The 22,662-nt window shown below is 46.8% G+C and overlaps 1 protein-coding gene across 1 annotated transcript; it reads left to right on the top strand.

Moving 5' to 3' along the window:
• The first annotated feature begins 5,792 nt into the window (after positions 1 to 5,792).
• On the top strand, positions 5,793 to 16,867 carry LOC148684158 (uncharacterized). Its single transcript, XM_088654881.1, has 10 exons — positions 5,793 to 7,144; positions 7,695 to 7,805; positions 9,006 to 9,124; positions 9,947 to 10,005; positions 10,223 to 10,353; positions 12,382 to 12,441; positions 12,615 to 12,792; positions 13,518 to 13,702; positions 14,600 to 16,102; positions 16,860 to 16,867. Exons 1-10 carry the CDS (start codon positions 5,989 to 5,991, stop codon positions 16,865 to 16,867), a joined length of 3,510 nt encoding a protein of 1,169 aa, XP_088511007.1. The 5' UTR covers positions 5,793 to 5,988.
• The last annotated feature ends 5,795 nt before the right edge of the window (positions 16,868 to 22,662 follow it).

Genomic DNA, 22,662 nt, shown 5'->3' with positions numbered 1-22,662 from the left:
TTCTGGGTTAGTTGTAGTTTCCGGGTCACCTTCAAAGGTAGCCCCACGTAGAGCGCATTGCAGTAGTCCAAGCGAGAGATAACTAGAGCATGCACCACTCTGGAGAGACAGTCAGTGGGCAGGTAGGGACTCAGCCTGCGTACCAGATGGAGCTGATAAACAGCTGTCTTGGACACAGAGTTGACCTGTGCCTACTACAACCGCAATGCATGAGACTACATCTACGCAATCCAGGACCCCTTTAACTTCCAGTTCTGAACCTTCTGAGACAACAGCAACCAGCCTAACCACATCGGAGTACACAGTGATGTCTACTTCTTCCACCACTGAACAACCATCCACAAAAAAGCTGTCTTCTCAGTCAACTTTGTCCGTCTCCTCCAGTGAGGTGACCTCTGAAACTACAACCGCAACTCCTAAGACTACATCTACACAATCCAGCATCCCTTTTACATCCAGTTCTGAAGCTTCTGAGACAACAGCACCCAGCCGAACCTCATCGGAGTACACAGTGATGTCTACTTCTTCCACGACTGAACAACCATCCACAAAACAGCTGTCTTCTCAGTCAACTTTGTCCATCTCCTCCAGTGAGGTGACCTCTGAAACTACAACCGCAACTCATGAGACTACATCTAAGCAATCCAGCACCCCTTTAACTTCCACTTCTGAACCTTCTGAGAAAACATCGCCCAGCCTAACCTCATCGGAGTACACAGTGATGTCTACTTCTTCCACCACTGAAAAACCATCCACAAAACAGCTGTCTTCTCAGTCAACTTTGTCCGTCTCCTCCAGTGAGGTGACCTCTGAATCTACAACCGCAACTGTTGAGACTACATCTACACAATCCAGCATCCCTTTTACATCCAGTTCTGAACCTTCTGAGACAACAGCACCCAGCCTAACCTCATCGGAGTACACAATGATGTCTACTTCTTCCACCACTGAAGAACCATTCACAAAACAGCTGTCTTCTCAGTCAACTTTGTCTGTCTCCTCCAGTGAGGTGACCTCTGAATCTACAACCGCAACTCCTAAGACTACATCTACACAATCCAGCATCCCTTTTACTTCCAGTTCCCAACCGTATGAGACAACAGCACCCAGCCTAACCTCATCGGAGTACACAATGATGTCTACTTCTTCGACCACTGAACAACCATCCACAAAACGGCTGTCTTCTCAGTCAACTTTGCCTGTCTCCTCCAGTGAGGTGACCTCTAAAACTACAACCGCAACTGTTGAGACTACATCTACACAATCCAGCATCCCTTTTACATCCAGTTCTGAACCTTCTGAGACAACAGCACCCAGCCTAACCTCATCGGAGTACACAGTGATGTCTACTTCTTCCACCACTGAACAACCACCCACAAAACAGCTGTCTTCTCAGTCAACTTTGTCCATCTCCTCCAGTGAGGTGACCTCTGAAACTACAACCGCAACTCATGAGACTACATCTAAGCAATCCAGCACCCCTTTAACTTCCACTTCTGAACCTTCTGAGAAAACATCGCCCAGCCTAACCTCATCGGAGTACACAATGATGTCTACTTCTTCCACCACTGAACAACCATCCACAAAACGGCTGTCTTCTCAGTCAACTTTGTCCGTCTCCTCCAGTGAGCTGACCTCTGAATCTACAACCGCAACTCCTAAGACTACATCTACACAATCCAGCACCCCTTTTAATTTCAGTTCTGAACGTTCCGAGACAACATCACCCAGCCTAACCTCATCAGAGTACACAATGATGTCTACTTCTTCCACCACTGAACAACCATCCACAAAACAGCTGTCTTCTCAATCAACTTTGTCCGTCTCCTCCAGTGAGGTGGCCTCTGAAACTACAACCGCAACTCATGAGACTACATCTAGGCAATCCAGCACCCCTTTAACTTCCAGTTCTGAAGCTTCTGAGAAAATATCACCCAGCCTAACCTCATCGGAGTACACAGTGATATCTACTTCTTCCACCACTGAACAACCACCCACAAAACAGCTGTCTTCTCTGTCAACTTTGTCCGTCTCCTCCAGTGAGGTGACCTCTGAATCTACAACCGCAACTCATGAGACTACATCTACACAATCCAGCACCCCTTTAACTTCCAGTTCTGAACCTTCTGAGACAACAACGCCCAGCCTAACCTCATCGGAGTACACAATGATGTCTACTTCTTCCACCACTGAACAACCATCCACAAAACAGCTGTCTTTCAGTCAACTTTGTCTGTCTCCTCCAGTGAGCTGACCCCTGAATCTACAACCGCAACTCCTAAGACTACATCTACACAATCCAGCACCCCTTATAATTCCAGTTCTGAACGTGCTGAGACAACATCACCCAGCCTAACCTCATCAGAGTACACAATGATGTCTACTTCTTCCACCACTGAACAACCATCCACCAAACTGCTGTCTTCTCAGTCAACTTTGTCCGTCTCCTCCAGTGAGGTGGCCTCTGAAACTACAACCGCAACTCATGAGACTACATCTAGGCAATCCAGCACCCCTTTAACTTCCGGTTCTGAAGCTTCTGAAAAAATATCACCCAGCCTAACCTCATCGGAGTACACAGTGATGTCTACTTCTTCCACCACTGAACAACCATCCACAAAACAGCTGTATTCTCTGTCAACTTTGTCCGTCTCCTCCAGTGAGGTGACCTCTGAATCTACAACCGCAACTCCTAAGACTACATCTACACAATCCAGCATCCCTTTTACATCCAGTTCTGAAGCTTCTGAGACAACAGCACCCAGCCGAACCTCATCAGAGTACACAGTGATGTCTACTTCTTCCACGACTGAACAACCATCCACAAAACAGCTGTCTTCTCAGTCAACTTTGTCCGTCTCCTCCAGTGAGGTGACCTTTGAAACTACAACCGCAACTCATGAGACTACATCTATACAATCCAGCACCCCTTTAACTTCCAGTTCTGAACCTTCTGAGACAACATCACCCAGCCTAACCTCATCGGAGTACACAGTGATGTCTACTTCTTCCACCACTGAACAACCATCCACAAAACAGCTGTCTTCTCAGTCAACCTTGTCCGTCTCCTCCAGTGAGGTGACCTCTGAATCTACAAACGCAATTCCTAAGACCACATCTAGGCAATTCAGCACCACTTTTACTTCCAGTTCCCAACCGTATGAGACAACAGCACCCAGCCTAACCTCATCGGAGTACACAATGATGTCTACTTCTTCGACCACTGAACAACCATCCACAAAACGGCTGTCTTCTCAGTCAACTTTGCCTGTCTCCTCCAGTGAGGTGACCTCTAAAACTACAACCGCAACTCATGAGACTACATCTACACAATCCAGCACCCCTTTTACTTCCAGTTCTGAACCTTCTGAGACAACAGCACCCAGCCTAACCTCATCAGAGTACACAATGATGTCTACTTCTTCCAGCACTGAACAACCATCCACAAAACAGCTATCTTCTCAGTCAACATTGTCCGTCTCCTCCAGTGAGGTGACCTCTGAATCTACAACCGCAACTGTTGAGACTACATCTACACAATCCAGCATCCCTTTTACATCCAGTTCTGAACCTTCTGAGACAACAGCACCCAGCCTAACCTCATCGGAGTACACAGTGATGTCTACTTCTTCCACCACTGAACAACCACCCACAAAACAGCTGTCTTCTCAGTCAACTTTGTCCATCTCCTCCAGTGAGGTGACCTCTGAAACTACAACCGCAACTCATGAGACTACATCTAAGCAATCCAGCACCCCTTTAACTTCCACTTCTGAACCTTCTGAGAAAACATCGCCCAGCCTAACCTCATCGGAGTACACAATGATGTCTACTTCTTCCACCACTGAACAACCATCCACAAAACGGCTGTCTTCTCAGTCAACTTTGTCCGTCTCCTCCAGTGAGCTGACCCCTGAATCTACAACCGCAACTCCTAAGACTACATCTACACAATCCAGCACCCCTTATAATTCCAGTTCTGAACGTGCTGAGACAACATCACCCAGCCTAACCTCATCAGAGTACACAATGATGTCTACTTCTTCCACCACTGAACAACCATCCACAAAACAGCTGTCTTCTCAGTCAACTTTGTCCGTCTCCTCCAGTGAGGTGGCCTCTGAAACTACAACCGCAACTCATGAGACTACATCTAGGCAATCCAGCACCCCTTTAACTTCCGGTTCTGAAGCTTCTGAAAAAATATCACCCAGCCTAACCTCATCGGAGTACACAGTGATGTCTACTTCTTCCACCACTGAACAACCATCCACAAAACAGCTGTATTCTCTGTCAACTTTGTCCGTCTCCTCCAGTGAGGTGACCTCTGAATCTACAACCGCAACTCCTAAGACTACATCTACACAATCCAGCACCCCTTTAACTTCCAGTTCTGAACCTTCTGAGACAACATCGCCCAGCCTAACCTCATCGGAGTACACAATGATGTCTACTTCTTCCACCACTGAACAACCATCCACAAAACGGCTGTCTTCTCAGTCAACTTTGTCCGTCTCCTCCAGTGAGCTGACCTCTCAATCTACAACCGCAACTCCTAAGAGTACATCTACACAATCCAGCACCCCTTTTAATTCCAGTTCTGAACGTTCCGAGACAACATCACCCAGCCTAACCTCATCAGAGTACACAATGATGTCTACTTCTTCCACCACTGAACAACCATCCACCAAACTGCTGTCTTCTCAGTCAACTTTGTCCGTCTCCTCCAGTGAGGTGGCCTTTGAAACTACAACCGCAACTCATGAGACTACATCTAGGCAATCCAGCACCCCTTTAACTTCCGGTTCTGAAGCTTCTGAAAAAATATCACCCAGCCTAACCTCATCGGAGTACACAGTGATGTCTACTTCTTCCACCACTGAACAACCATCCACAAAACAGCTGTCTTCTCTGTCAACTTTGTCCGTCTCCTCCAGTGAGGTGACCTCTGAATCTACAACCGCAACTCCTAAGACTACATCTACACAATCCAGCACCCCTTTAACTTCCAGTTCTGAACCTTCTGAGACAACATCGCCCAGCCTAACCTCATCGGAGTACACAATGATGTCTACTTCTTCCACCACTGAACAACCATCCACAAAACGGCTGTCTTCTCCGTCAACTTTGTCCGTCTCCTCCAGTGAGCTGACCTCTGAATCTACAACCGCAACTCCTAAGACTACATCTACACAATCCAGCACCCCTTTTAATTCCAGTTCTGAACGTTCCGAGACAACATCACCCAGCCTAACCTCATCAGAGTACACAATGATGTCTACTTCTTCCACCACTGAACAACCATCCACAAAACTGCTGTCTTCTCAGTCAACTTCGTCCGTCTCCTCCAGTGAGGTGACCTCTGAATCTACAACCGCAACTGTTGAGACTACATCTACACAATCCAACACGCTGTCTTCTCAGTCAATTTTGTCCGTCTCCTCCAGTGAGGTGACCTCTCAATCTACAACTGCAACTCATGGGACTACATCTACGCAATCCAGCACCCCTTTTACTTCCAGTTCTGAACCTTCTGAGACAACAGCACCCAGCCTAACCTCATCGGAGTACACAATGATGTCTACGTCTTCCACCACTGAACAACCATCCACAAAACAGCTGTCTTCTCAGTCAACTTTGTCTGTCTCCTCCAGTGAGGTGACCTCTGAATCTACAACCGCAACTCCTAAGACTACTTCTACACAATCCAGCATCCCTTTTAATTCCAGTTCTGAACCTTCTGAGACAACAGCACCCAGCCTAACCTCATCGGAGTACACAATGATGTCTACTTCTTCCCCCACTGAACAACCATCCACAAAACGGCTGTCTTCTCAGTCAACTTTGTCCGTCTCCTCCAGTGAGCTGACCTCTGAGTCTACAACCGCAACTCCTAAGACTACATCTACACAATCCAGCACCCCTTTTAATTCCAGTTCTGAACGTTCCGAGACAACATCACCCAGCCTAACCTCATCAGAGTACACAATGATGTCTACTTCTTCCACCACTGAACAACCATCCACAAAACTGCTGTCTTCTCAGTCAACTTCGTCCGTCTCCTCCAGTGAGGTGACCTCTGAATCTACAACCGCAACTCTTGAGACTACATCTACACAATCCAACACGCTGTCTTCTCAGTCAATTTTGTCCGTCTCCTCCAGTGAGGTGACCTCTCAATCTACAACTGCAACTCATGGGACTACATCTACGCAATCCAGCACCCCTTTTACTTCCAGTTCTGAACCATCTGAGACAACAGCACCCAGCCTAACCTCATCGGAGTACACAATGATGTCTACTTCTTCTACCACTGAACAACCATCCACAAAACAGCTGTCTTCTCAGTCAACTTTGTCTGTCTCCTCCAGTGAGGTGACCTCTGAATCTACAACCGCAACTGTTGAGACTACATCTACACAATCCAGCATCCCTTTTAATTCCAGTTCTGAACCTTCTGAGACAACAGCACCCAGCCTAACCTCATCGGAGTACACAGTGATGTCTAGTTCTTCCACCACTGAACAACCATCCACAAAACAGCTGTCTTCTCAGTCAACTTTGTCCATCTCCTCCAGTACGTTGACCTCTGAAACAACAAGCTCTATTACTGAGAGTATAACACCTACTCCATCCATAACTCCTTTTACTTCCAGTTCTGAGCTTTCCGAGACAACAGCACACAGCCTAACTTTAAGCACAAACACACCCACTGCGCACTTGAAGCAGACTACACCACAAGGAACCTCATCAAGCACAACTAGTGAGACCACAAAACCTGTTTCATCCATCACCCCTTATACTTCCAGTTCTGAGCATTCTGAGACAACTGTAGCCATGCTATCTGCTAGTACTAACACCACAATTGATTACTCCCGTACATCAGAAGGGAGCTCATCACTGATTACAGCTTCCACAACCTATCATGGATCTGCTAGCACTAAAATTGCTCCTAGTGGAACATCTCATTCATCAACGTTATCATCTGCATCCATCACTGAGACCATAACCACACACTCTACTACTAGCATATCAGAAATGACCTCAACATTGTTGCCCACTACATTAACGTCTTTTGCATCTTCACCTTCCACCACTACTCGTGGACACTCATCGACTAATTTACAGCTTACAACTTCATCTGGTATGTATCTGTGTAATCATATGGAAATGATGTTTATCTCCCAGCACATAATTCCATTGCTTAACAGTTTCAACATGCAGCCCATATGCTACTGGGCCAACTACAAAATTATCGTATTAATTTAGAAGGCCTTTAAAAAATGTTCTATACCATTTGATGCCTTATATCCCTGTTAGATCACTCCCGTCTTTGTGGGAGAGGCTCTAAGTGGTTCCCCTTGACTCAGGCATGAGGTGTGTGTTCAGAATTGTGGCCCAGTTCTGTGAAACTATTTCTTGGCTGAGACCTCTTCTTTACTGAACTTCTGGCACCCGTAGAGGCTTTGTCATTTTCAGTAAGCAGTTTAGGCAACACTTTTTGATTTGCTGATGAGATTTAATTGATTTTATCATTTGTATTGCTCTTGCACCTTCACTGGACACTTCTTAGAAATAAGTAGAGCATATACAAATTTAAACAGTAGAGCATATACAAATTGTTGCATCCTGGTATGAGGGCTCTTTTGTTGGCTTGTTTTTAAATGTTGTTAGTGTTCCCTTTTCCACCACAGTTGTCCCTCTCGGGTGCCTTAATGAAGGAGTGCTTGTTGAGGGTCGTTGTCACTGTCCGTCTCCCTATATTGGGCAGCGTTGCGAAGAGGCAAAGAATGAAATCCAAGTGGGTAAGTCTGAGCATTATTAGTACTGTACAGGCCTCCTGCCTTCTGGCTCTTCCTTTGAAAACAAATGCTCAGCAATGTCCGGATGTAGTAATTTTCTAGGTGGGCAATATTTGTGGTCCTTTGTCTTCAAACTTCCTGTTTTGCATTCCTGGGAGTGATCTTGCTTTTTTGATGACCTGGATGTTTCTCTGTTGAAGTCTTGAGACAGGAGTGCCCAAGCCAGCCTTCCCTAACCTTGTGCTCTCCAGACATGGCTGTCCTCCCATCTGCCTCAGTGAGCGTGGCCAATGGCCAGGGAGGATTTGTAATTGTGGCCCAACAACACCTGAAGGGCACCAACTTGGGGGACCCCTCTGACCTCCCCTTGCCTGCACTGTCACTCTTGTGAAGGGAAGTTGGCCCATGAAGAGACTGAAAGCTTCTATGAATACTGGGAAAGAAGTGAAATATTTTAGCCACCCCTGGAGATGGTTTGATGTAGAACGTTGCCTTTTCTGGATGCAGATGACTTCCATACCAACTGTGTATAAAACCGGTTGTATCTTTAGGAGGTGTACATACAATCTACTCAGGCTTTTGTCCCCATGCCTAGAAAGCCTGGGTCTGTGGGGTTTTCCACTTCACCTGTGCTTACTAGGCATGCTTACTAGGTCTGAACAGGTATGCCTTTACTACACTGTTTTCCCCTGGGAATCCTGCTCTTTGTGGAAAAACCAATTGCCATTTGTTCCTATTCAGCACAGAACTGCTTTCTGCAGGAAAGTGCAGAGGCAGAAGGAAGTGTGGATGAGCCCTCAATTGGTTTGCAAGGAAAGATGGTCAACTTGCTTGATTCAAAATGGTGTGTTGCTTCTGTGGCATCACCTTGCCACCTTCGTTTTAAAAAGCTTCTGATAGCAGCAGCAGCAGCAGCAGCAGATGGACAAGAATGTCACCTGCCTCAGGACCTGGAGAGTTCATGTCAGCAAGAGTAGACTACACTGAGCTGATACACGCACATTCCAGTGTATTTCACACCCTGTACCAGCGCCCTTTCTCTGCACCCTTTGGGGTGGAGCCATAGGTTTTTCATGTTGTTTCCATGATCACTGCAATTCTCCTGTGACTCAATGAACACCTGAAGTGCTCATCCTCAAACATAGACTCTGAAACTGTGGCTGTACCTTCATGTTTAATGACTCTTGTGCTTTCTGATCACAGTGACTGTTGAGGCCACAATCAATGTCTCTGTAACAGTGAAGAATCGGAACTTCAGCCCAGAGATGGCGATTTACGGCTCCTCTGCCTTCAAGACATTTGTGAAGATATTTGAGGAACAGGTGAGGGGGGGCTGGGAGTGCACAGAGAGATGACACCCCCCAAAAAATTCTCACACCCAAACCCAAACCCTATGGTCACTTCTGAGTCCAGACCTCATTGACACTCCTTTTCTCAGTGTGAAGCTCATTCACAGCAAATCTGGAAACACAGTCAGGTTTCCCTCATTTGGAATACCTGGAAATGGAGCTATCAGATGAGTATAGAAAGCTGTTCCAGTAATATGTAGCTCAGAACGGATGGTTCATACCCCAATACACACATCAGGAACCGACTTCCTAATTGTCACTTTTGAAAGACCAGTGTTAAAGTGACAAAGGTCATCTTCCAGCCTTTATAATCATCCCATACCTTTGGCCAGGCTGCCTGCTGGGAACTGCAGTCCAACAACAGCTGGGGGAGGGCCACAGACTAGCCATGCCCAGCACAGGAGATACCCCAAAGGTGTGTTGGAAGGATGGAGGAGTTAAAGGAGCACAGCCGGATAGAGATGTCCTGCTCAGCACATAGGAGGGACCAAGAATCTGCTGGGATTGGGGGTTTGGTATTTCTCACATCAACAAACCAGTATCTTAAAAATGTAGAGTTTTTTGTTGTTGTTTCTGCTGCCGTTGAAATTCCTGCATTGCGGGGATTGGACCCAATAACTCTCAGGTCCCTTCCAACTCTAGGACTGCTGACATGCACCTCAAAGACATAATCTCTCTGATATGATGGGGAGGGGGTGGTGATGCTCTGCTGCCTCTGTTCACACCCTGTTGTTGGTTGGTGCTTCCATCTGTTGCTGTCTATGCAGCTGAGATGAGACCCCTCTCTCTTTGCAGATGAACATCTTCTATGCGGACATTCCTGGTTACACGGGTGTAAAGGTGATTCGGCTGAGGTGAGTCACAGAAGAGAAACAGGTGGGGACCAAGTATGGGAGGGAGGGTGCTGCTTGGTGCCACGCAATCTCCTGGCCCCCTGCTGTGAGAGGCCACGCCCCTTTAATTGACAGTCTCCCCCCCAGCATCATTCACCTGACATCAGGCTGGCAGGGGGCACCTTTTCAGTTATGGCTAAGTGATTTCTCCCTCTTCCTTCCTGCTGCCTCTTCTCAGCAATGGCAGTGTTATCGTGGACCACGAGGTGCTCCTGCAGCTTCACTTCTCAGACTTCAATGCTTCTTACAATGCTTCCATGAAGAACCTCTCACAGACCTTGCAAAATAATTGCACTTCCAATGACAGAGGTGAGGAGGCACCTGCCGCATACATCGGATGGGGCTCCCAAGGTGGTAGCCAGGAGTTAAGCCTGGGGTTGCCAGCCACAGCTGGGGCTGGCAGCTGAAGGAGCCCAAGGATGTCCTTGGCGTGAATAATAATAATAATAATAATAATAATAATAATAATAATAATAATAATTTATACCCCACCCATCTGGCTGGGTTTCCCCAGCCACTCTGGGTGGCTCCCAACAGATTAAAAACAGAATAAAACAACAAACATTAAAAACTTCCCTAAACAGGGAATGTTGCAAGGCTACTCTTGTACTATATTCCATCCATCTAGAATAGAATAGAATGCGCCTCAGTTATGCCATATCTGAGGCCACCTAGTGTTATCCATCCAGGCTGAGCAGTGAGGGTGGAAACCCTTCTCTGTTACCCCAGCGGCTGTGCTGAAACATCAACCAACCACAGCTGATGTTCCCATGCCCACATGGAGATGGATGTTAGGTTGCTTCCTGTCGGAAGAGGTGTGCTTCCTTCAACCTTGGTGGCAGGGAGTCTTGAGTGGTGGGGGCGGGAGCAGAAGAAGAGGTCCCCCCCCCATGGATGCTTCCCCCCCCCCCGTGGTGCATGCTCTGGTTATCTCCTGCTTGGATTACTGCAATGTGCTCTACGTGGGGCTACCTTTGAAGGTTACCCAGGAACTGCAATTAATCCAGAATGCGGCAGCTAGACTGGTGACTGGGAGCGGCTGCCGAGACCACATAACACCGGTCCTGAGAGATCTGCATTGGCTCCCAGTATGTTCCAAGAACAATTCAAAGTGTTGGTGCTGATCTTTAAAGCCCTAAACGGCCTCGGTCCTGTATACCTGAAGGAGCATCTCCACCCCCATCGTTCAGCCCAGACACTGAGATCTAGCGCCAAGGGCCTTCTGGCGGGTCCCTCATTGCGAGAAGCAAAGCTACAGGGAATCAGGCAGAGGACCTTCTCGGTAGTGGCACCCGCCCTGTGGAACGCCCTCCCATCAGAGGTCAGAGAGATAAACAACTACCTGACATTTAGAAAACATTTAGAAAATACCTAAAGGCAGCCCTGTTTAGGGAAGTTTTTAATCTGTGATATTTGATGTATTTTAATGTTTGTTGGAAGCCACCCAGAGTGGCAGGGGAAGCCCCGCCAGATGGGCGGGGTATAAATAAAAAATTATTATTATTATTATTATTATTATTATTATAAATTTTTATTTATACCCCGCACTCCCCAGTCAAAACCGGGCTCAGGGTGGCTCACACCAATAAAATTACAATAAAACATAAAAAACAATTGATTAAAATACGGATTAAAATACAGTATTAAAATTTAAAATTTAAGTTTAAAATGCAGCCTGATTTTAAGTAGTCCATAAATCCAGGCCATGAGGGAGGAAAACACAGGGGTCAGACTGAATCAAACCCAAAGGCCAGGCGGAACAGCTCTGTCTTGCAGGCCCTGCGGAAAGATGTCAAATCCCGCAGGGCCCTGGTCTCCTGTGAAACAGCGTTCCACCAAGTTGGGGCCAATACAGAAAAGGCCCTGGCTCTAGTAGAGGCCAATCTAGCCACCTTATGGCTCGGGATCTCCAGAATATTGTTGTTTGTGGACCTTAAGGTCCTCCGCGGGGCATACCAGGAGAGGCGATCCCGTAGGTACGAGGGTCTCAAGCCGCATAGGGCTTTAAAGGTCAAAACCAGCACCTTAAACCTGATCCTGTACTCCACCGGGAGCCAGTGCAGCTGTTAAAGCACTGGATTAATGTGATCCCGCGGCCGGGACCCCGTAAGGAGCCTCACCGTGGCATTCTGCACCCGCTGGAGTTTCTGGGTCAGCTTCAAGGGCAGCCCCGCGTAGAGCGAGTTACAATAATCAAGCCTGGAGGTGACCGTCGCATGGATCACTGTGGCCAGATGAAGGCGAGAGAGATAAGGGACCAACTGTTTGATACAGCGGAGATGGAAATTTTTTTATTCCTTTCAGAAGCCTCACCTTTGCTTTCCCCCTCTCCTTTAGATCAGCTCTGCTTTACTGAAGGAGCATCTCGTGTGACCGCAGTGCCCCTGAGCCCCGAAGGTGAGGACTGAGGTGTGCGATGGGGTTGGTGTGTGGGGTATAAATATATATTGATGATGATGATCCAGCAGCCTGGCAGCCTCCCCTCTCGTTCTCCTAGTCCCATGCATGTGGCATTGTGAGGCATTTGCATTCTTCCTTGGTGACCCTTCTCCCTCCTTTTCCATTCCCAGATCTGTCAGACGAATGCAAGAATGTCTCAGTGGTGGCACACAACCTCCAGCCATATTATGTGGCAAAGGTCATCAACAACACACTTCAGTGTGTCTCTAACTGCAGCGCTTGGAACCCCCACCCATTCCACTGTGTGAATGGAAAGTGCCACATCACCTCTGAGGGGCCTCAATGCCAGTGAGTAGCACGCCAGGGGATGAAGGTGGGAGTGGAGACGTGGTACCTGCCCACCGACTGTCTCACCAGAGTGGTGCATGCTCTAGTTATCTCCCACAATGCGTTCTACGTGGGGCTACCTTTGAAGGTGACTCGGAAACTACAACTAATCCAGAATGCGGCAGCTAGACTGGTGACTGGGAGAGGCCGCCGAGACCACATAACACCGGTCTTGAAAGACCTACATTGGCTCCCAGTACATTTCCGAGCACAATTCAAAGTGTTGGTGCTGACCTTTAAAGCCCTAAACGGCCTCGGTCCAGTATACCTGAAGGAGCGTCTCCACCCCCATCATTCTGCCCGGAAAATGAGGTCCAGTACCGAGGGCCTTCTGGCGGTTCCCTCGCTGCGAGAAGCCAAGTTACACGGAACCAGGCAGAGGGCCTTCTCGGTAGTTGCACCTGCCCTGTGGAACACCCTCCCACCAAATGTCAAAGAGAAAAACAACTACCAGATTTTTAGAAGACATCTGAAGGCAGCCCTGTTTAGGGAAGCTTTTAATGTTTAATAGATTATTGTATTTTCATATCCTTTTGGAAATCGCCCAGAGTGGGTGGGGTATAAATAAAGAATAAGAATAAGAATGATAATCCCTCTAGGCGGGTCCAATAAGCACTATCAGTGGTGAATAGTTACGTGCATTTTAAAAAAATAGTCCAATACAATTTGTTGCCTATCCCTTCTAGGGGGATACCAAGCACAACAAGTGAAACATCCATTTCTACAAATTTGAAAACAACACCTTCTGCGTATGCAACCACAACACCTTCTGCTTATACTACTACAAAAATACCCACCATAAAGGAATCTTCCCCTTCCACTACTACTCGTGGACGCATATCTACTAGTTCACAGCCTACAAGTTCCTCTGGTATGTAGCTATATATTCATATGGAAATGATGTTTATCTGCCAGCACAGTATTACAGGGCTCAACAGTTTACACGTGCTGTGCATATGTTTCGGTGCCTTAACCTGAATCCAGGATTTCTTCAATACTGCTTAGTGCGTTGTTAAATCACTCCCGTCTTTGTGGGAGAGGCTCTAAGTGGTCCTCCATGACTCAGGCACACAGCTCACATCCCGCGTGAGCTGTGTGTTTAGAATTGTGGAACTCCCTCTTGGCTGAGACCTCTTGTTGACTGAACTGCAGGCACCCATAGAGCAGTGTTTCTCAACCTTTTTTGGGCAAAGGCACACTTGTTTCATGAAAAAAATCACGAGGCACACCACCATTAGAAAATGTTAAAAAAATTAACTCTGTGCCTATATTGACTATATATAAAGTAATTCTCCCACGGCACACCAGGCAACATCTCGCGGCACACTAGTGTGCCACGGAACAGTGGTTGAGAAACACTGCCATAGAGGCTTTGTTGGTTTCAGCAAGCAGTTTAAGCAACACTTTTTGATTTTCTGATGAAATCTAACTGATCACTTGTATCGCTCTTGAACCCTCACTGGACACTTCTTAGAAATAATACCATTAAGCGGTACAGCATATAAATTGTTGGATTATCAACAGTTTGCACGTGTTGCGCATACGTTTCGGTCAAGGCTTTCTTCAATACCGTTTGATGCATTATATCCTTCTTGGATCACTCTCTTCTTTGTGGGAGTGGCTCTAAGTGGTACCCCATGACTCAGGCACACAGGTCACATCCTGCATGAGTTGTGAGTGCAGATTTCCCTGGAACTCCTATATGAGGGCTCATATGTCGGCTTTTTCTTAAATATTGTTAATGTTCTGTTTTCTTCCTCCTATTCAGCTTACACATCCACTGAGCACTTCAAGCAGACTACACCACAAGGAACCTCAACTGACTACACAGTGATGTCTAGTTCTTCCACCACTGAACAACCATCCACAACAGAGGTGTCTTCTCAGTCAACATTGTCCATATCCTCCAGTGAGTTGACCTCTGAAACTACAAGCACTACTACTGAGAGTACAACACCAACTCCATCCATTACTCCTTTTACTTCCAGTTCTGAGCCTTCTGAGACGACTGCACCCACACTAACTTCAAGCACAAACACACCCACTGAGCACTTCAAGCAGACTACACCACAAGAAACCTCATCTGAGTACACAGTTATGTCTATTTCTTCCACCACTGAGCAACCCTCCACAAAACAGATGTCTTCTCAGTCAACAATGTCTGCCTCCTCCATCGAGTTGACCTCTGAAACTACAAACACTACTACTGAGAGTACGACCCCTACTCCATCCATTACTCCTTTTACTTCCAGTTCTGAGCCTTCTGAGACGACTGCACCCACACTAACTTCAAGCACAAACACACCCACTGAGCACGTGAAGCAGACTACACCACAAGAAACCTCAACTGAGTACACAGTGATGTCTAGTTCTTCCACCACTGAGCAACCCTCCACAAAACAGTTGTCTTCTCAGTCAACAATGTCTGCCTCCTCCATCGAGTTGACCTCTGAAACTACACACACTACTACTGAGAGTACAACACCAACTCCATCCATGACTCCTTTTACTTCCAGTTCTGAGCCTTCTGAGACGACTGCACCCTTCCTATCTTTAAGCACAAATGCACCCACTGAGCACGTGAAGCAGACTACACCACAAGAAACCTCAACTGAGTACACAGTGATGTCTAGTTCTTCCACCACTGAGCAACCCTCCACAAAACAGCTGTCTTCTCAGTCAACAATGTCTGCCTCCTCCATCGAGTTGACCTCTGAAACTACACACACTACTACTGAGAGTACAACACCAACTCCATCCATGACTCCTTTTACTTCCAGTTCTGAGCCTTCTGAGACGACTGCACCCTTCCTATCTTTAAGCACAAATGCACCCACTGAGCACGTGAAGCAGACTACACCACAAGAAACCTCAACTGAGTACACAGTTATGTCTAGTTCTTCCACCACTGAGCAACCCTCCACAAAACAGCTGTCTTCTCAGTCAACAATGTCTGCCTCCTCCATCGAGTTGACCTCTGAAACTACACACACTACTACTGAGAGTCCAACACCTACTCCATCCATTACTCCTTTTACTTCCAGTTCTGAGCCTTCTGAGACAATTGCACCCACACTAACTTCAAGCACAAACACACCCACTGAGCACTTCAAGCAGACTACACCACAAGGAACCTCATCTGAGTACACAGTGATGTTTAGTTCTTCCACCACTGAACAATCATCCACAACAGAGGTGTCTTCTCTGTCAACATTGTCCATGTCCTCCTCCATCGAGTTGACCTCTGAAACTACAAGCACTACTACTGAGAGTACAACACCAACTCCATCCATGACTCCTTTTACTTCCGGTTCTGAGCCTTCTGAGACAATTGCACCCACACTAACTTCAAGCACAAACACACCCACTGAGCACTTCAAGCAGACTACACCACAAGGAACCTCATCTGAGTACACAGTGATGTTTAGTTCTTCCACCACTGAACAATCATCCACAACAGAGGTGTCTTCTCTGTCAACATTGTCCATGTCCTCCTCCATCGAGTTGACCTCTGAAACTACAAGCACTACTACTGAGAGTACAACACCAACTCCATCCATGACTCCTTTTACTTCCAGTTCTGAGCCTTCTGAGATGACTGCACCCTTCCTATCTTTAAGCACAAATGCACCCACTGAGCACTTCAAGCAGACTACACCACAAGAAACCTCATCTGAGTACACAGTGATGTCTAGTTCTTCCACCACTAAACAACCATCCACAACAGAGGTGTCTTCTCAGTCAACATTGTCTGCCTCCTCCAGTGAGTTGACCTCTGAAACTACAAGCACTACTACTGAGAGTACAACACCCACTCCATCCATTACTCCTTTTACTTCCAGTTCTGAGCCTTCTGAGACAACTGCACCCACAATAACTTCAAGCACAAACACACCCACTGAGCACTTCAAGCAGACTACACCACAAGAAACCTCATCTGAGTACACAGTTATGTCTAGTTCTTCCATCACTGAACAACCATCCACAACAGAGGTGTCTTCTCTGTCAACATTGTCCATATCCTCCAGTGAGTTGACCTCTGAAACTACAAGCACTACTACTGAGAGTACAACACCAACTCCATCCGTGACTCCTTTTACTTCCAGTTCTGAGCCTTCTGAGACAATTGCACCCACACTAACTTCAAACACACCCACTGAGCACTTCAAGCAGACTACACCACAAGGAACCTCATCTGAGTACACAGTGATGTCTACTTCTTCCACCACTGAGCAACCATCCACAACAGAGGTGTCTTCTCAGTCAACATTGTCCATATCCTCCATCGAGTTGACCTCTGAAACTACAAGCACTACTACTGAGAGTACACCTATTCCATCCATTACTCCTTTTACTTCCAGTTCCGAGCCTTCTGAGACAACTGCACCCACACTAACTTCAAGCACAAACACACCCACTGAGCACTTGAAGCAGACTACACCACAAGGAACCTCATCTGAGTACACAGTGATGTCTAGTTCTTCCACCACTGAGCAATCATCCACAACAGAGGTGTTTTCTCAGTCAACATTGTCCATATCCTCCAGTGAGTTGACCTCTGAAACTACAAGCACTACTACTGAGAGTACAACACCAACTCCATCCGTGACTCCTTTTACTTCCAGTTCTGAGCCTTCTGAGACGACTGCACCCACACTAACTTCAAGCACAAACACACCCACTGAGCACTTCAAGCAGACTACACCACAAGGAACCTCATCTGAGTACATAGTGATGTCTAGTTCTTCCACCACTGAACAACCATCCACAACAGAGGTGTCTTTTCAGTCAACATTGTCTGCCTCCTCCAGTGAGTTGACCTCTGAAACTACAAGCACTACTACTGAGAGTACAACACCCACTCCATCCATTACTCCTTTTACTTCCAGTTCTGAGCCTTCTGAGACAACTGCACCCACACTAACTTCAAGCACAAACACACCCACTGAGCACTTCAAGCAGACTACACCACAAGGAACCTCATCTGAGTACACAGTGATGTCTAGTTCTTCCACCACTGAGCAACCCTCCACAAAACAGCTGTCTTCTCAGTCAACAATGTCTGCCTCCTCCATCGAGTTGACCTCTGAAACTACAAACACTACTACTGAGAGTACGACCCCTACTCCATCCATTACTCCTTTTACTTCCAGTTCCGAGCCTTCTGAGACAACTGCACCCACACTAACTTCAAGCACAAACACACCCACTGAGCACGTGAAGCAGACTACACCACAAGAAACCTCATCTGAGTACACAGTTATGTCTATTTCTTCCACCACTGAGCAACCCTCCACAAAACAGCTGTCTTCTCAGTCAACAATGTCTGCCTCCTCCATCGAGTTGACCTCTGAAACTACACACACTACTACTGAGAGTCCAACACCTACTCCATCCATTACTCCTTTTACTTCCAGTTCTGAGCCTTCTGAGACAATTGCACCCACACTAACTTCAAGCACAAACACACCCACTGAGCACTTCAAGCAGACTACACCACAAGAAACCTCATCTGAGTACACAGTTATGTCTAGTTCTTCCATCACTGAACAACCATCCACAACAGAGGTGTCTTCTCTGTCAACATTGTCCATATCCTCCAGTGAGTTGACCTCTGAAACTACAAGCACTACTACTGAGAGTACAACACCAACTCCATCCGTGACTCCTTTTACTTCCAGTTCTGAGCCTTCTGAGACAATTGCACCCACACTAACTTCAAACACACCCACTGAGCACTTCAAGCAGACTACACCACAAGGAACCTCATCTGAGTACACAGTGATGTCTACTTCTTCCACCACTGAGCAACCATCCACAACAGAGGTGTCTTCTCAGTCAACATTGTCCATATCCTCCATCGAGTTGACCTCTGAAACTACAAGCACTACTACTGAGAGTACACCTATTCCATCCATTACTCCTTTTACTTCCAGTTCCGAGCCTTCTGAAACAACTGCACCCACACTAACTTCAAGCACAAACACACCCACTGAGCACTTGAAGCAGACTACACCACAAGGAACCTCATCTGAGTACACAGTGATGTCTAGTTCTTCCACCACTGAGCAATCATCCACAACAGAGGTGTTTTCTCAGTCAACATTGTCCATATCCTCCAGTGAGTTGACCTCTGAAACTACAAGCACTACTACTGAGAGTACAACACCAACTCCATCCGTGACTCCTTTTACTTCCAGTTCTGAGCCTTCTGAGACGACTGCACCCACACTAACTTCAAGCACAAACACACCCACTGAGCACTTCAAGCAGACTACACCACAAGGAACCTCATCTGAGTACATAGTGATGTCTAGTTCTTCCACCACTGAACAACCATCCACAACAGAGGTGTCTTTTCAGTCAACATTGTCTGCCTCCTCCAGTGAGTTGACCTCTGAAACTACAAGCACTACTACTGAGAGTACAACACCCACTCCATCCATTACTCCTTTTACTTCCAGTTCTGAGCCTTCTGAGACAACTGCACCCACACTAACTTCAAGCACAAACACACCCACTGAGCACTTCAAGCAGACTACACCACAAGGAACCTCATCTGAGTACACAGTGATGTCTAGTTCTTCCACCACTGAGCAACCCTCCACAAAACAGCTGTCTTCTCAGTCAACAATGTCTGCCTCCTCCATCGAGTTGACCTCTGAAACTACAAACACTACTACTGAGAGTACGACCCCTACTCCATCCATTACTCCTTTTACTTCCAGTTCCGAGCCTTCTGAGACAACTGCACCCACACTAACTTCAAGCACAAACACACCCACTGAGCACGTGAAGCAGACTACACCACAAGAAACCTCATCTGAGTACACAGTTATGTCTATTTCTTCCACCACTGAGCAACCCTCCACAAAACAGCTGTCTTCTCAGTCAACAATGTCTGCCTCCTCCATCGAGTTGACCTCTGAAACTACACACACTACTACTGAGAGTCCAACACCTACTCCATCCATTACTCCTTTTACTTCCAGTTCTGAGCCTTCTGAGACAATTGCACCCACACTAACTTCAAGCACAAACACACCCACTGAGCACGTGAAGCAGACTACACCACAAGGAACCTCATCTGAGTACACAGTGATGTTTAGTTCTTCCACCACTGAACAATCATCCACAACAGAGGTGTCTTCTCTGTCAACATTGTCCATGTCCTCCAGTGAGTTGACCTCTGAAACTACAAGCACTACTACTGAGAGTACAACACCAACTCCATCCGTGACTCCTTTTACTTCCAGTTCTGAGCCTTCTGAGATGACTGCACCCTTCCTATCTTTAAGCACAAATGCACCCACTGAGCACTTCAAGCAGACTACACCACAAGAAACCTCATCTGAGTACACAGTGATGTCTAGTTCTTCCACCACTGAACAACCATCCACAACAGAGGTGTCTTCTCAGTCAACATTGTCCATATCCTCCAGTGAGTTGACCTCTGAAACTACAAGCACTACTACTGAGAGTACAACACCCACTCCATCCGTGACTCCTTTTACTTCCAGTTCTGAGCCTTCTGAGACAACTGCACCCACACTAACTTCAAGCACAAACACACCCACTGAGCACTTCAAGCAGACTACACCACAAGGAACCTCATCTGAGTACACAGTGATGTCTAGTTCTTCCACCACTGAACAATCATCCACAACAGAGGTGTCTTCTCAGTCAACAATGTCTGCCTCCTCCAGTGAGTTGACCTCTGAAGGTACAAGCACTACTACTGAGAGTACAACACCCACTCCATCCATTACTCCTTTTACTTCCAGTTCCGAGCCTTCTGAGACAACTGCACCCACACTTACTTCAAGCACAAACACACCCACTGAGCACGTGAAGCAGACTACACCACAAGAAACCTCATCTGAGTACACAGTTATGTCTATTTCTTCCCCCACTGAGCAACCCTCCACAAAACAGCTGTCTTCTCAGTCAACAATGTCTGCCTCCTCCATCGAGTTGACCTCTGAAACTACACACACTACTACTGAGAGTCCAACACCTACTCCATCCATTACTCCTTTTACTTCCAGTTCTGAGCCTTCTGAGACAATTGCACCCACACTAACTTCAAGCACAAACACACCCACTGAGCACTTCAAGCAGACTACACCACAAGGAACCTCATCTGAGTACACAGTGATGTCTAGTTCTTCTACCACTGAACAATCATCCACAACAGAGGTGTCTTCTCAGTCAACAATGTCTGCCTCCTCCAGTGAGTTGACCTCTGAAGGTACAAGCACTACTACTGAGAGTACAACACCCACTCCATCCATTACCCCTTTTACTTCCAGTTCCGAGCCTTCTGAGACAACTGCACCCACACTAACTTCAAGCACAAACACACCCACTGAGCACATGAAGCAGACTACACCACAAGAAACCTCATCTGAGTACACAGTTATGTCTATTTCTTCCACCACTGAGCAACCCTCCACAAAACAGCTGTCTTCTCAGTCAACAATGTCTGCCTCCTCCATCGAGTTGACCTCTGAAACTACACACACTACTACTGAGAGTACAACACCAACTCCATCCATGACTCCTTTTACTTCCAGTTCTGAGCCTTCTGAGACGACTGCACCCTTCCTATCTTTAAGCACAAAGGCACCCACTGAGCACGTGAAGCAGACTACACCACAAGGAACCTCATCTGAGTACACAGTGATGTCTAGTTCTTCCACCACTGAGCAATCATCCACAACAGAGGTGTCTTCTCAGTCAACATTGTCCATATCCTCCAGTGAGTTGACCTCTGAAACTACAAGCACTACTACTGAGAGTACAACACCCACTCCATCCATTACTCCTTTTACTTCCAGTTCTGAGCCTTCTGAGACAACTGCACCCACAATAACTTCAAGCACAAACACACCCACTGAGCACTTCAAGCAGACTACACCACAAGGAACCTCATCTGAGTACACAGTGATGTCTAGTTCTTCCACCACTGAACAATCATCCACAACAGAGGTGTCTTCTCAGTCAACAATGTCTGCCTCCTCCAGTGAGTTGACCTCTGAAGGTACAAGCACTATTACTGAGAGTACAACACCCACTCCATCCATTACTCCTTTTACTTCCAGTTCCGAGCCTTCTGAGACAACTGCACCCACACTAACTTCAAGCACAAACACACCCACTGAGCACATGAAGCAGACTACACCACAAGAAACCTCATCTGAGTACACAGTTATGTCTATTTCTTCCACCACTGAGCAACCCTCCACAAAACAGCTGTCTTCTCAGTCAACAATGTCTGCCTCCTCCATCGAGTTGACCTCTGAAACTACACACACTACTACTGAGAGTACAACACCAACTCCATCCATGACTCCTTTTACTTCCAGTTCTGAGCCTTCTGAGACGACTGCACCCTTCCTATCTTTAAGCACAAAGGCACCCACTGAGCACGTGAAGCAGACTACACCACAAGGAACCTCATCTGAGTACACAGTGATGTCTAGTTCTTCCACCACTGAGCAATCATCCACAACAGAGGTGTCTTCTCAGTCAACATTGTCCATATCCTCCAGTGAGTTGACCTCTGAAACTACAAGCACTACTACTGAGAGTACAACACCAACTCCATCCATTACTCCTTTTACTTCCAGTTCTGAGCCTTCTGAGACAACTGCACCCACAATAACTTCAAGCACAAACACACCCACTGAGCACTTCAAGCAGACTACACCACAAGGAACCTCATCTGAGTACACAGTGATGTCTAGTTCTTCCACCACTGAGCAATCATCCACAACAGAGGTGTCTTCTCAGTCAACATTGTCCATATCCTCCAGTGAGTTGACCTCT

The sequence above is a fragment of the Zootoca vivipara genome, chromosome 12 (genome assembly GCF_965207765.1).
Source record: "Zootoca vivipara chromosome 12, rZooViv2.hap1.1, whole genome shotgun sequence".
Lineage (NCBI taxonomy): Eukaryota > Metazoa > Chordata > Lepidosauria > Squamata > Lacertidae > Zootoca > Zootoca vivipara.
This window is presented reverse-complemented; position numbering and strand designations above follow the sequence as displayed.

What these genes read in the sequence shown, in the direction of transcription:
- LOC148684158 (XM_088654881.1), top strand. Translation starts at nt 5,989, where the DNA reads ATGATGTCTACTTCTTCCACCACTGAACAACCATCCACAAAACTGCTG. An exon ending in AAAGAATGAAATCCAAGTGG is followed by an intron (nt 7,806 to 9,005) that starts GTAAGTCTGAGC and finishes TTCTGATCACAG; the next exon opens with TGACTGTTGAGGCCACAATC. An exon ending in AGTGCCCCTGAGCCCCGAAG is followed by an intron (nt 12,442 to 12,614) that starts GTGAGGACTGAG and finishes TTCCATTCCCAG; the next exon opens with ATCTGTCAGACGAATGCAAG.